Genomic DNA, 15,220 nt, shown 5'->3' with positions numbered 1-15,220 from the left:
TATATGTAACAGAGTACCTATTGTAGACGGTATGGTGTGGTCAGGGTTCACACATATATGTTACACAGTACCTACATGTATTTTAGACTGTATGGCGTGGTAAGGATACATCTATATGTAACACAATACCTATTGTAGACGGTATGGTGTGGTCAGGGTTCACACATATATGTAACACAGTACCTACATGTATTTTAGACTGTATGGTGTGGTAAGGGTTCACACATATATGTAACACAGTACCTATTGTAGACGGTATTGTGTGGTCAGGGTTCACACATATATGTAACACAGTACCTACATGTATTTTAGACTGTATGGTGTGGTCAGGGTACACATATATGTAACGCAGTACCTATTTTATAGTGTATGGTGTGGTCAGGGTACACATATATTTTACCTATTTTATAGTGTATGGTGTGGTCAGGGTACATCTATATGTAACACTGTAAATGTTAGAGACGCTATGGGGTGGTCAGGGTACACATATATGTAACACAGTACCTATTGTAGACGGTATGGCGTGGTAAGGGTTCATCTATAGGTAACACATTACCTATTGTAGACGGTATGGTGTGGTCAGTGTACACACATAGATGTAACACGGTACCTATTGTAGACGATAGGGTTTGGTCAAGGTACACATTTATGTAACACAGTACCTATTGTAGACGGTATGGCGTGGTAAGGGTACATCTATATGTAACACATTACCTATTGTAGACGCTATGGCGTGGTCAGGCTGCACATATATGTAACACAGTACCTATTGTAGACGATATGGCGTGGTCAGGGTACACATATATGTAACACGGTACCTATTGTAGACGATATGGTTTGGTCAGGGTACAGATATATGTAACAAAGTACTTATTGTAGACGATATGGTGTGGTCAGGGTACACATATATATAACACAGTACCTACATGTATTTTAGACTGTATGGTGTGGTCAGGGTTCACACATATATGTAACACAGTACCTACATGCATTTTTGACTGTATGGTGTGGTCAAGGTACACATATATGTAACAGAGTACCTATTGTAGACGGTATGGTGTGGTCAGGGTTCACACATATATGTTACACAGTACCTACATGTATTTTAGACTGTATGGCGTGGTCAGGGTTCACACATATATGTAACACAGTACCTATTGTAGACGGTATGGTGTGGTCAGGGTTCACACATATACGTAACACAGTACCTACATGTATTTTAGACTGTATGGCGTGGTAAGGATACATCTATATGTAACACAGTACCTTTTCTAGACGGTATGGTGTGGTTAGGGTTCACACATATATGTAACACAGTACCTACATGTTTTTTTAGACTGTATGGTGTGGTCAGGGTTCACACATATATGTAACACATTACTTATTGTAGACGGTATGGTGTGGTCAGGGTACACATATTAATAACACAGTACCTATTTTATAGTGTATGGTGTGGTCAGGGTACACATATATGTAACACAGTACTTTTTCTATATTGTATGGTGTGGTCAGGGTACACATATATTTAACCTAATTGAGGTTGTATGGTATGGTCAGGGTACACCTATACGTAACACTGTACATATTGTAGACGGTATGGTGTGGTCAGGGTACATATATATGTAACACAGTACTTATTGTAGACGATATGGTTTGGTCAGGGTACACATATATGTAAGACAGTACCTATTGTAGACGGTATGGCGTGGTATGGGTACATCTATATATAACACAGTACCTATTGTAGACGATATGGTTTGGTCAAGGTACACATATATGTAACACAGTGCTTATTGTAGACGACATGGTGTGGTCAGGGTACACACATATATATAACAGAGTACCTACATGTATTTTAGACTGTATGGTGTGGTCAGGGTTCACACATATATGTAACACAGTACCTACATGTATTTTTGACTGTATGGTGTGGTCAAGGTACACATATATGTAACAGAGTACCTATTGTAGACGGTATGGTGTGGTCAGGGTTCACACATATATGTTACACAGTACCTACATGTATTTTAGACTGTATGGCGTGGTAAGGATACATCTATATGTAACACAATACCTATTGTAGACGGTATGGTGTGGTCAGGGTTCACACATATATGTAACACAGTACCTACATGTATTTTAGACTGTATGGTGTGGTAAGGGTTCACACATATATGTAACACAGTACCTATTGTAGACGGTATTGTGTGGTCAGGGTTCACACATATATGTAACACAGTACCTACATGTATTTTAGACTGTATGGTGTGGTCAGGGTACACATATATGTAACGCAGTACCTATTTTATAGTGTATGGTGTGGTCAGGGTACACATATATGTAACACAGTACTTATTGGAGACGGTATGGTGTGGTCAGTGTTCACATATATGTAAAACAGTACTTATTTTATAGTATATGGTGTGGTCAGGGTACACATATTTATAACACAGTACCTATTTTATAGTGTATGGTGTGGTCAGGGTACACATATATGTAACACAGTACCTATTTTATATTGTATGGTGTGGTCAGGGTACACATATATTTAACCTATTTGAGTGTGTATGGTGTGGTCAGGGTACACCTATACGTAACACTGTACATATTGTAGACGGTATGTTGTGGTCAGGGTTCACACATATATGTAACACAGTACTTATTTTATAGTGTATGGTGTTATTTTAGACTGTATTGTGTGGTCAGGGTACACAGATATGAAACACAGTACCTACATGTATTTTAGACTGTATGGTGTGGTCAGGGTTCACACATATATGTAACACAGTACTTACTTTATAGTGTATGGTGTGGTCAGGGTACACATATATGTAACACAGTACATATTGTAGGCGGTATGGTGTGGTCAGGGTACGCATATATATAACACAGTACCTACATGTACTTTAGACGGTATGGTGTGGTCAGGGTTCACATATATATGTAACACAGTATCTATTGTAGACGATATGGTGTCGTCAGGGTTCACGGATATATGTAACACAGTACCAACATGTATTTTATACTGTATTGTGTGGTCAGGGTACACATATATGAAACACAGTACCTACGTGTATTTTAGACTGTATGGTGTGGGCAGGGTACACATATATTTTACCTATTTGAGTGTGTATGGTGTGGTCAGGGTACACCTATACGTAACACTGTACATATTGTAGACGGTATGTTGTGGTCAGGGTTCACACATATATGTAACACAGTTCCTATTGTAGACGATATGGTGTCGTCAGGGTTCACACATATATGTAACACAGTACTTACTTTATAGTGTATGGTGTGGTCAGGGTACACATATATTTTAACTATTTGAGGGTGTATGGTGTGGTCAGGGTATACCTATACGTAACACTGTACATATTGTAGACGGTATGGTGTAGTCAGGGCTCACTTAAATGTAACACTGCACTTAGTATAGACGGTGTGGTATGGTCAGGGTACATCTATATGTAACACAGTACTTATTTTATAGTGTATGGTGTGGTCAGGGTACACATATATGTAACACAGTACCTATTGTAGACGATATGGTTTGGTCAGGGTACACATATATGTAACACTATGGTTCGGTCATGGTACATCTATATGTAACACTGTACATATTATAGACGGTATGTCGTGGTAAGGGTACATCTATATGTAACACATTACCTATTGTAGACGGTATGGCGTGGTCAGGGTACACATATATGTAACACAGTACCTATTTTATATTGTATGGTGTGGTCAGGGTACACATATATTTAACCTATTTGAGTGTGTATGGTGTGGTCAGGGTACACATATTTGTAACACAGTACTTATTGGAGACGGTATGGTGTGGTCAGTGTTCACATATATGTAAAACAGTACTCATATATGTAACACAGTACCTATTGTAGACGATATGGTTTGGTCAGGGTACACATATATGTAACACAGTACATATTGTAGGCGGTATGGTGTGGTCAGGGTACGCATATATATAACACAGTACCTACATGTACTTTAGACGGTATGGTGTGGTCAGGGTTCACATATATATGTAACACAGTATCTATTGTAGACGATATGGTGTCGTCAGGGTTCACAGATATATGTAACACAGTACCAACATGTATTTTAGACTGTATTGTGTGGTCAGGGTACACATATATGAAACACAGTACCTACATGTATTTTAGACTGTATGGCGTGGTAAGGATACATCTATATGTACCACAGTACCTTTTCTAGACGGTATGGTGTGGTTAGTGTTCACACATATATGTAACACAGTACCTACATGTATTTTGGACTGTATGGTGTGGTCAGGGTTCACACATATATGTAACATAGTACTTATTTTATAGTGTATGGTGCGGTCAGGGTACACATATTTATAACACAGTACCTATTTTATAGTGTACGGTGTGGTCAGGGTACACATATATTTTACCTATTTGAGGGTGTATGGCGTCGTCAGGATACACCTATACGTAACACTTTACATATTGTAGACGGTATGGTGTGGTCAGGGTTCACACATATATGTAACACAGTACTTATTTTATAGTGTATGGTGTGGTCAGGGTACACATATATGTAACACAGTACCTAATTTATATTGTATGGTGTGGTCAGGGTACACATATATTTAACCTAATTGAGGGTGTAAGGTATGGTCAGGGTACACCTATACGTAACACTGTACATATTGTAGACGGTATGGTATGGTCAGGGTACACATATATGTAACAGAGTACCTATTGTAGACGATATGGCGTGGAAAGGGTTCATCTATATATGTTACACAGTACCTAAATTTATTTTAGACTGTATGGCGTAGTAAGGATGCATCTATATGTAACACAGTACCTATTGTAGACGGTATGGTGTGGTCAGGGTTCACACATAGATGTAACACAGTACCTATTGTAGACGATATGGCGTGGTAAGGGTACATCTATATGTAACACAGTACCTATTGTAGACGATATGGTTTGGTCAGGGTACACATATATGTAACACAGTACCTATTGTAGACGATATGGTGTCGTCAGGGTTCACACGTATATGTAACCCAGTACTTATTGTAGACGGTATGGTGTGGTCAGGGTACATCTATATGTAACACAGTACCTATTGTATACGGTATGGTGTGGTCAGGGTTCACACATATATGTAACTCAGTACCTATTGTAGACGATATGGTGTTGTCAGGGTTCACAGATATATGTAACACAGTACCTATTTTATAGTGTATGGTGTGGTCAGGGTACACATATATATAACACAGTACCTACATGTACTTTTGACGGTATGGTGTGGTCAGGGTTCACACATATATGAAACACAGTACCTATTGTAGACGATATGGTGTCGTCAGGGTTCACACGTATATGTAACACAGTACTTATTGTAGACGGTATGGTGTGGTCAGGGTACACATATATGTAACACATTACTTATTTTATAGTGTATGGTGTGGTCAGTGTACACATAAATTTAACCTAATTGAGGGTGTATGGTATGGTCAGGGTCACCTATACGTAACGATATGGTGTCGTCAGGGTTCACACGTATATGTAACACAGTACTTATGTAACACAGTACTTATTGTAGACGGTATGGTGTGGTCAGGGTTCACACATATATGTAACATAGTACTTATTTTATAGTGTATGGTGTGGTCAGGGTTCTCACATATATGTAACACAGTACTTATTGTAGACGGTATGGTGTGGTCAGGGTACATCTATATGTAACACAGTGCTTATTGTAGACGGTATGGTGTGGTCAGGGTACACATATATGTAACACAGTACCTATTTTATAGGGTTTGATGTGGTCAGGGTACATATATATTTAACCTATTTGAGGGTGTATGGTGTGGTCAGGGTACACCTATACGTAACACTGTACATATTGTAGACGGTATGGTGTGGTCAGGGTTCACATATATGTAACACAGTACTTATTTTATAGTGTATGGTGTTGTCAGGGTACACATATATGTAACACAGTACCTATGTTATAGTGTATGGTGTGGTCAGGGTACACATATATGTAACACAGTACCTATTTTATAGTGTATGGTGTGGTCAGGGTACACATATAGTTTACCTATTTGAGGGTGTATGGTGTGGTCAGGGTACATCTATACGTAACACTGTACATATTGTAGACGGTATGGTGTGGTCAGGGCTCACTTAAATGTAACACTGTACTTATTATAGACGTATGGTATGGTCAGGGTACATCTATATGTAACACTGTACTTATTTTAGACTGTATGGTGTGGTCAGGGTACATATATATGTAACACAGTACTTATTATAGACGGTATGGTGTGGTCAGGGTACATCTATATGTAACACTGTACATATTGTAGACTGTATGGTGTGGTCAGGGTACACATATATATAACACAGTACTTATTATAGACGGTATGGTGTGGTCAGGGTACATCTATATGTAACAGTACTTATTATAGACGGTATGGTGTGGTCAGGGTACACATATATATAACACTGTGTATTTAGATTAAGAACTACAGTAGTATGCAATTTCAAAAATGACTAATTTGGTGAGAAGAAATCAACCCTTTGGCAATTGTTTTTGCAAAATTAAGTCCAAATTGTATTGTTTTAAACTTCTTAAATGCACTTATTTTGATATTAACAGCCAATACACAGGACATTGAGCAGAAACACGACGTTGGGTTCCGCACTTGTTTAAGTTACGGCCGAAACTACTTTAGAACATTTGACGGCAAACAATTTACTTTTGGCAGCAACTGTAAACATGTTCTTGCTAGAGCAACAAACAAATGGCATGTGATTATGCACCACATCAACTGTGAAAAATCTACAACTTGCAAGAAGGTATGTTTCCCATTGTGTCGTACTTCTAGCATATATCAATTTAAGATTGATGAGGCGTTAAATGTCGACGTGTGCTTACCCACAAGGTATAGAGAGACGACTCGCCATGGGGAAAATGGAATAACGAAAATCATGAGATTCAATGTTTTATAATTGCGAAGAGGCGGTCACGATACGTGAAATCATAACGTGACACATATTTCCCCAACATCCTTATTGGTTGAATCATAGTGACGTTGAGGTCGGTGATGTTTTATATATTCTCCGTGTAACAGGTCACTACTCACTTTATGACGTCATTTCAATTGTTACGTTACAATACTTTCTGCCAAATGTATGCTTCGGTGAATGTGTGGTTATGTGGACCTTAAAAAAGATACTGGCCGAGATAAAGTCGATATCCTCGCGGTAAATATCACGCAGGTTCATAAAACCATGTTTAACATATTCTCCTCAATGAAAAGTGCATAATTAATCAACATTTTAAGTCTATCATAAACTTTAGTGTTTAAAAGAAGCACATGATTATAAACTAGAAAATGTCTAAAGAAGTCCAGGATACTTATTCCTTAACTTATACCATTTTTGGCAATTTTAAGTTGGAGACGCATATGATTCCGAAATGTAAACAATACGTATAAATTTGATTTACAGAAATTGGTTCTCTCTGAAAACAGCGGCAATCAGATTGAAGTAGTAGGCGGTATTGTCACGGCAAATGGAGAAATCATCCAAATGCAAGAACAAGTCCCTAGTTTTAGCCCCGGACAAGGTAAGTAAAATAGCGTTTGACATGTTGTAGAAGCTACAAAAACAACCTGCTCCTAACTAATGTAAAATATCCATCACCGGAGGTAATACTTGAAGTATTGAACATACTGTTATAACCACCGAAGATAATGCTTAAAGTATTGAACATAATGTTTTAACCAACGAAGATAATGCTTAAAGTATTGAACATAATGTTTTAACCACCGCAGATAATGCTTAAAGTATTGAACATAATGTTTTAACCACCGAAGATAATGCTTAAAGTATTGGACATAACGTTGTAACCACCGAAGATAATGCTTAAAGTATTGAATATATTGTTTTAACCACCGAAGATAATGCTTAAAGTATTGGAAATAACGTTGTAACCACCGAAGATAATGCTTAAAGTATTGGACATAACGTTGTAACCACCGAAGATAATGCTTAAAGTATTGGACATAACGTTGTAACCACCGGAGATAATGTTTAAAGTTATTTTCATAATGTTTTAACTGCCGCAGATAATAATAAAAGTATTGAACATTATGTTATAACCACCGGAGCTAATGCTTAAAGTATTGAACATAATGTTGTTACCACCGGCGATTATGCAAAAAATACTGATCATAATGTTGTTACAACCAGCCAATCACTTTCTCTAACGTTCTAAACCTAATACGTAATGCTGAAAGAGCTGAGCATAAGGTTGCTACCACTGAATGTACGACTAACGGTACGTTCTGTACCTTGTGTTTTAACCACCGAACGTAAATCATTGAACTGACCGTAATGTTGAAACCACTGATATAAAACTAAAAGTAGTTTTTTTTAAAAATTACTACCGCTGGTAAAAGTTCTGATCCTAATATGTCTATCACTGGACGTAACAGTAAAAGTATTTGTTCTAGCATCTCACTGAAGTTTATGATATTAAGATAGTTCTCGAATGCCATACCATTAGCCCCAGTTCGTAAACCTACGGATGCTTTAGTGCCTTACAATGTCAGACGGCTGTGTGGTGCATGTCCCGTATACCTAGAATCCTTTCATATGTTTAAACTTATATTATCTGCACAACACCCATTTTAAACATGGCATATCACTTAATTAGACTTAACGTGTAGGCTTGTACTAATTCGTGGTTACTTTATGCAAGAATCGAAGCGTTACAAGAGAAATGTTTGAGCACATCCCTTAAGATTAAACTTGGCAAAGGTTTGTGAAAACGGGCTCAGGTGATTCTCTTTGATTGTAGATTGCTCTAATTTTGCACATCGCATGCAATATAATCTCAATTCAATTTCAAAAAAGAAATTAATGACATTTATGTTACAATCTTTACATCAATACTCAATTACTTATATATTCGTCTTCATATACAATAAAATTGTATGCATTTGAAGCAAAACACTTAATTGATAGAAGCCCGAGGCCGAATTTAAGTTCGTTATTAGTTTGTGTCTGAGAATGAAAAAAATAGTATTAGTAGTAAAATGAAATACTTTCAAACGACATTCCAAAAATCGAAAGGACACCACTGACTGCAGGTTTTCTATGCAAATGATTGCACTACTATTTCTGTATGAAACAACTGCATAGTGTTGATAGGAAACTATTTTCAATTTTAATATCTCCTTATATTTGTGTACTCTCTTTCAACTACATGTATTTAGTTTAACGAAACATACCTTGGCACTGATTAGACAGGCGAAGCAGGTATATATGGTAAAGATACATTTGGTTTAAACAATATTTCATTTACAAATATGCTGTACATAATATACAACTATACATAATGTAATATTAAGGATCTGGCAACAAGAGTAGGCTCTTATATTAAGCCATCTCCCATACATTTGTAAGGGTAAAAAGTGATATTAATCAATGAATCTGGAATTGATTTCAGCCTTCACTGTCCTGAAAAACGGAGACTGGGTTATGATATCGGCAGAGAAGTCAGGACTGAGACTGAAAGTGAATGCGAAACATACTGTATATGTTACACTTGACAACAGCAATGCCAAGTTATCAGGGAAGATCGAGGGATTATGTGGAAATTCCAATGCTGATACTTCAGGTAAGTGAACTTTCCCCGAAAACTCGAAATTTGTGTTCATGCAAAAGTTTTAGAAATATTAGTGATATCACATGCATCCGTTGTGCGACCAAATTTATTATATTTCCTATTTGTCAAAAGAACAATGCGGACGTAATCGAGTGTGAGGCACACATTTTAGACTCCGTTTGAGCAATACCGTTTGACTCATGTATTATGACTAATTTCATGTATGATTAAAGGAGGAGAGAATCTATGTTCATTAAAGTTCTTATCGATAGTGTTCAACAGTTTCCCATGTCTATAATATAGAAGAGACTTGATTGCACCGATAGTAATTTATTTTATTTTTGATACGTGCATATAAGAACTAACTTTTAATTTGATGGTACTCTTTTATCATCATTTGAAATCTGATTGCTGTGAAATTGAAATCGGGAACGCATAGCGCACATAGCTATAGCGACCTATATTTAACATAACCATGAAGAGATGAAAGAACTAAAGATAGGCTATTGAGTTTTTCTCTTTTTAAATTATTATTGTTTGTCCGTAAATATACTTATATATATATAGAAAAATAAAAATTTAACAACCGACTTAAAAACTAGCCGCTTTCACCCTTAACATGGCTCTTCAGGTTTTACTTCAGGTTATTTTAACAAACCGGAAGAGCGCTGTGACGGGTGGAAGCAGCTAGTTCTTTAGTCGGTTGTTAAATCTATTTTTTCTATATTTACTTACTTCACATGGACATTTAATCCTTATCTAAATAAAGAAAAAATAAGAATAACGACGGACTAAAATACTAGCTGCTTTCAGCATTCACATGGCTCTTCAGGTTTATTCAAAAGAACATCTTCGTGACGTCACAATTACATGTCGTCACACTACAATAGTAACGTGACGTCACGAGGTACACAAGATTGGTGGACAAACTAGCGTGAACTTTTACTGTGGCTTGCTGGAGGGTGAAAGCAGCTAGTTTTTTAGTCGGTCGTTAATCTTATTTTTTCTATATTTACTTCCTTCACATGGACATTTAATCTTTTCTATTATAAATATAAATATATACTTTATCACTGTAACAAATGTGTAAAACAAAAATGAAAGGAAAAACACATTCCATGGACTGATTTTTCAAAACGGTTTTTATTGCATTGTCATTTTACATAAGATGTTTGTAGTTTAATTTTCTGTCTTTCATTCTTGCAAAACAACTATAAAACTGTTTAAATTGTGTTTCATTTCATATAGACGATTTCGTCACACAGTCGGGCGACAAAACGATTAACCCTACTTTTTTTGGAAACTCCTGGATATATGATGACGACAAGGTGAGACTATTTCTGCCCTACACTTAAATATCTTATAGCTTAATTATCAGATTAGGCACATACATGTGCAAGATACGCATCATATTTAAATCTGTAGATAACCATTTTATGAGGAATATTAAGTCAGAGAAAAGGCAGAAAACCCATTAACAGAATCAGTGTGCAATAACATCTATGAACCACAGACTTAATTTTACAACGCTTATGAAACTAGTTTTGTCAAAAAGTATATAAATCACTCTTAATGGCCCATATGGAACACACAGAGGAGTGTGATAAGGGAGGTTACCATTATGTTAGGAATAATGCCACGAGAAGTCGAACCCCGGTCTTCTTAACGAACGGCGAGGGTGCACTCTACTGCACCACCGACCTCTCAAATGTTCTATGTACTTATGCATGGTAGTAACAAGGAACACTGCATTTGTATTTATTCTAAATCATTATAAGCTAAATCATGTATTTGTAAACCATTTAATTGTAATGTCAATGCTATTGGAATGTATTTCTATTAATTACTGTAACAGTGCCCTCGTTCGGGATCAGTCCCAAACTATTGCAAAGACGATGAGAGTATATTACGTGCTACGGAGGCATGTGGACTAATGAGATCGAGTATATTTGCTGATTGTAGAGCAAAAGTAAGTATTTTGAATACGTTTCTAATATTCTCTTAGCCCTTTAGCGGTATAATATAATAATATAACTGTTATAGTATTTCTACTTTACATCACTCATCTTTGTGCAACAGGTGTACTTCATTTGTTCCTCGCGCCCCTTAAAAAAAATGAGCATTTCTTTTAAACATTATTTATCTAAATGTGAAACTGGCTGAAAGCAAACTAAAAGGAAAAGACATCTCTCTTTATTTTTAATTTGATATAAAAACATTGTTTTACATTTTTTTGTCGCTTAATTCTTTTAAAATATGATTTTCCTCAGTGAGAAATTAAAAGAATATACTTTATATCACAGCAAGTAAATATAAAAGATGTAGTCTGACGCTTAAGTACGATATGTTTATATTTATGTTGGAATCCTGTTTCAAATCTTTGAGATGAAATACGTTTTCCTGTTTATATATATTATGAGAATTTAAACATGAAATAGGCCGGTTTGGCAAAGACATTCTGTCATTGTCGGATACAAAAACAAAGGTGTATTTGCGAACATATTCACATGGATCAATGTATCTCTGTATTTTCCCTATGGTGTAGATGAGCTACTTATCTTGGTATCAAATGTGCATGAACGAATACTGTCAAGCCGATACCGACCAGAAAGAAACACTTCGATGCGACCAACTGGAAATGTTCGCTCACGAGTGTTCTCAGCACGGGTCGGTTACACTCTGGAGGAGCCAAACTGTGTGTCGTAAGTATTTCTGTTGTATAAACAGCAGTATGTACAGGACGTTTTTGTTGTTGCTTGTGAAAAAATACGGTACAATTGAAGAATATAATGCGGTGCAGTGTAGTTCATCCAGAAAACGTCATTAGCAAATTATCTGGTCTGCGCAACATGATATTAAACATTCCAACGATCAAATAATACTCTAAGTATGTTTTGTCAACATGGGAAAACGGATGTTGCACTAAAAAGACACAAGGTATAGCAACAGCAGTAGAACATTTGTGGAATGAAACGATTGATATTGTAAGATTGGATAGGAACTGTCAACATTTTTTTCAACAATCGATATTTGTTTGAATTATTGTGTCTAAACAGAGGCCACGCATGGAAGTCCCTGTTTCATCAGGACCCTTATTAGACCCCCTCCGACTTTCATACAAGCATTAAACAACTCAACTACATCATTTAGGTGTGTGCCGGTTAATTATCGGCATCATGGAAGTGTTTCAGATACAAATGGTAACATAAACAACCGGTGTATAGTTCCTTTGGTACCCAGCATTTGTACCAATGACAAGTCGCCGTCGATCAACACACGTCCTTTTCAGGAAAGTTCAAATTCAAATTGTGCCAAACCGATATTATTTAGGAATTACTATGCAAGTGTTTGGGTTGCTTAAGGTGGGTCCATCCTTCTCAAATTTAGCGCCATTGCGCAGGAAGCTGCGCATGTTGTCTAAATTTCAGTATGATTTACGGTAACCTAACGACACCACGCTTGTATTTAAAAAGTGTCGTCAACAATTATTAACAACAATTAAAAACGTCAAAAAACCCAAAAAATATCCAGTGCGACCATCTTTTATATTTAAATAATCGTATTTAATGTGATATTGAACTCCCGTAAATAAGAACGAAAGTCGTTTACACCGGATGTTTACCATGGCGATATGACAGCTGCTGAGGATGAAGTCTGAAAGTGAAAGAATATGCGCTTTCCGTTGTTATTGCTCACTTATCTACATGTTGAATAGAACAAACGATAATCAGAGTTTATCATCACTTGAACGGAATAGGTCATTTCGTACGATGGAAGAATTATGACCGTTACCCATCACACTGACGGCGACACTTCTCTACTCTACTGAACAGCCGATCAGGAAGGTCTCGACGTTGAACGTTTCATTCGAAGCATTACAGCAATTCCGTTTTGACTGTTGACAGAGATTTTGTTCAGAAATAATCAATAAATGGCAGTGTAAACAGCTTCAAGTGGTCGTCTGAAAACTGCAACTGAAAACAAATTCGAGTAATCGTCAATGACCCCAAGGACCCATACCGAACCGACACGAGTATACGAGTTTCCACAATGAGGTAAATATATAGTGTCATATTATATAGTGCACAGGCGTTTAAGCAGATTTTTAGATTGCTTACTTTTTTTTTATCATACTCTCAGCAAACCCCTGACCAAACTTTTTTTCACGTAGGACATCAGTGCGTTTCTCTGTGTACCAGTTGGGGGGGGGGGGGGGGGGGGGGGAATTTGCTTATCAGGTTGCATTTCAACTCAAAACATCAAAGCAAAATTTTATTGAAAGATTTTAAATTAGTAAACAAATCACTTTGTTTCGTATTGTATTTGGAGTGTATTGTGTATAGTGTATCAATTGTTTTTGTCAAATTAAATTCATATCTGAACAAATCAGAGTAACTTTTTAAAAGATGTATAGTTTGTTTTTGATTATAACAGGAAGTAAGGACAGAAAGTAAAATGCAATAGGCCAAACCTGGATATATCAAATCATTAAGAATGATTTATAAGGACATAGGTCATCATAACAAGGGTGGAAATGAATATGATAACCAGGCAATAGCAAAGTAACAACAGATAATTTGATAAATGTCATATCAAATGTGACAAAAACCCCATATACTAAAATCTATCATGTAAAAATGAATGTGTAATAGCTGCTGCTAATGTATGTCTCTTTTAGTATATTTAGTCTCTGTGCTGAACCAAGCATTCACCAAGATTGATTTCTGGTGATTCATTAATTTAGAGATGAATTAAAATTTTGAAGAAAAAATGTAATGGTGTAAAAACTTGGAAATGGGATACTGGTGGAGTGGTGGGCTGACTTACTTTCTCATAGATTTAGCAAAACATATTATTCTACATATATATATATATATTTCTAGCTTATCTACTACATTGTACCATGAAAGTAAATATTATCAATATTTATCATTCCTGTAAGAATTTAATGCGGTCATTTATAAATTATGAGATATTGTGGAGCACTAAATGTATATAGTCATAATTATATATAATAGTACATGTAATTGTAATTTGGATTCTGCATACCAGGTTTTTGTTACAAATCATTAAATTTATTTTTCCTTTTTTTACAGGAATGTTCTAGGTCATGGATATTAAGCAGAAAGCCTTATGTAAGAAGACACCAGGATAGAAAAAAAAACTCTGGACAATTTAATGTGAAAAAAAATTCAAATACATAGGTCCTGTAAATGTGTTATTAATTTGATATATACAATTCATACTACAATGTACATACTCCAAAGACAAATATTCCTATCTTTGCTTCTTATTCTGTATTTATATTTCAAAAATGTGATTTGATTAAAATCAATGTAAGTTTTCAAAATGTGTTTTATTCATTTTTTTCTCTCCCGTTATAAAATGACCAAATTACGTAGTAAGTTAACTTAGTAAATATTTTAAAATAACTTTCCAAGAATTTATTTATCTGTGAATTTTCACTCAGGAATTCTGGTTCAGATTCATATTCAGAATCTGATATTACACTTGTAGTTTATTCTCAAATTCAAGATAT

General features: G+C 36.0%; 1 protein-coding gene across 7 annotated transcripts in view; it reads left to right on the top strand.

Annotated features, from left to right (window-relative positions):
• The window catches only part of LOC110442395 (mucin-2-like), a 73,097-nt gene that overhangs the window by 19,701 nt on the left and 38,176 nt on the right, over positions 1 to 15,220 (top strand). For all 7 annotated transcript variants that reach the window (XM_021485989.1, XM_021485988.1, XM_021485986.1 and 4 more), the window contains exons 7-12: positions 6,664 to 6,863; positions 7,518 to 7,635; positions 9,523 to 9,693; positions 10,930 to 11,009; positions 11,537 to 11,650; positions 12,227 to 12,383. In XM_021485989.1, coding sequence (XP_021341664.1) covers positions 6,664 to 6,863; positions 7,518 to 7,635; positions 9,523 to 9,693; positions 10,930 to 11,009; positions 11,537 to 11,650; positions 12,227 to 12,383 — 840 coding nt within the window. The remainder of the gene's footprint in view (positions 1 to 6,663; positions 6,864 to 7,517; positions 7,636 to 9,522; positions 9,694 to 10,929; positions 11,010 to 11,536; positions 11,651 to 12,226; positions 12,384 to 15,220) is intronic.

This window comes from Mizuhopecten yessoensis, unplaced genomic scaffold (assembly GCF_002113885.1).
Source record: "Mizuhopecten yessoensis strain PY_sf001 unplaced genomic scaffold, ASM211388v2 scaffold716259, whole genome shotgun sequence".
In the NCBI taxonomy this organism is placed as follows: Eukaryota; Metazoa; Mollusca; class Bivalvia; order Pectinida; family Pectinidae; genus Mizuhopecten; species Mizuhopecten yessoensis.
Note: the sequence above shows the minus strand (reverse complement) of the source record. Positions and strands in the feature narration are given on the sequence as shown.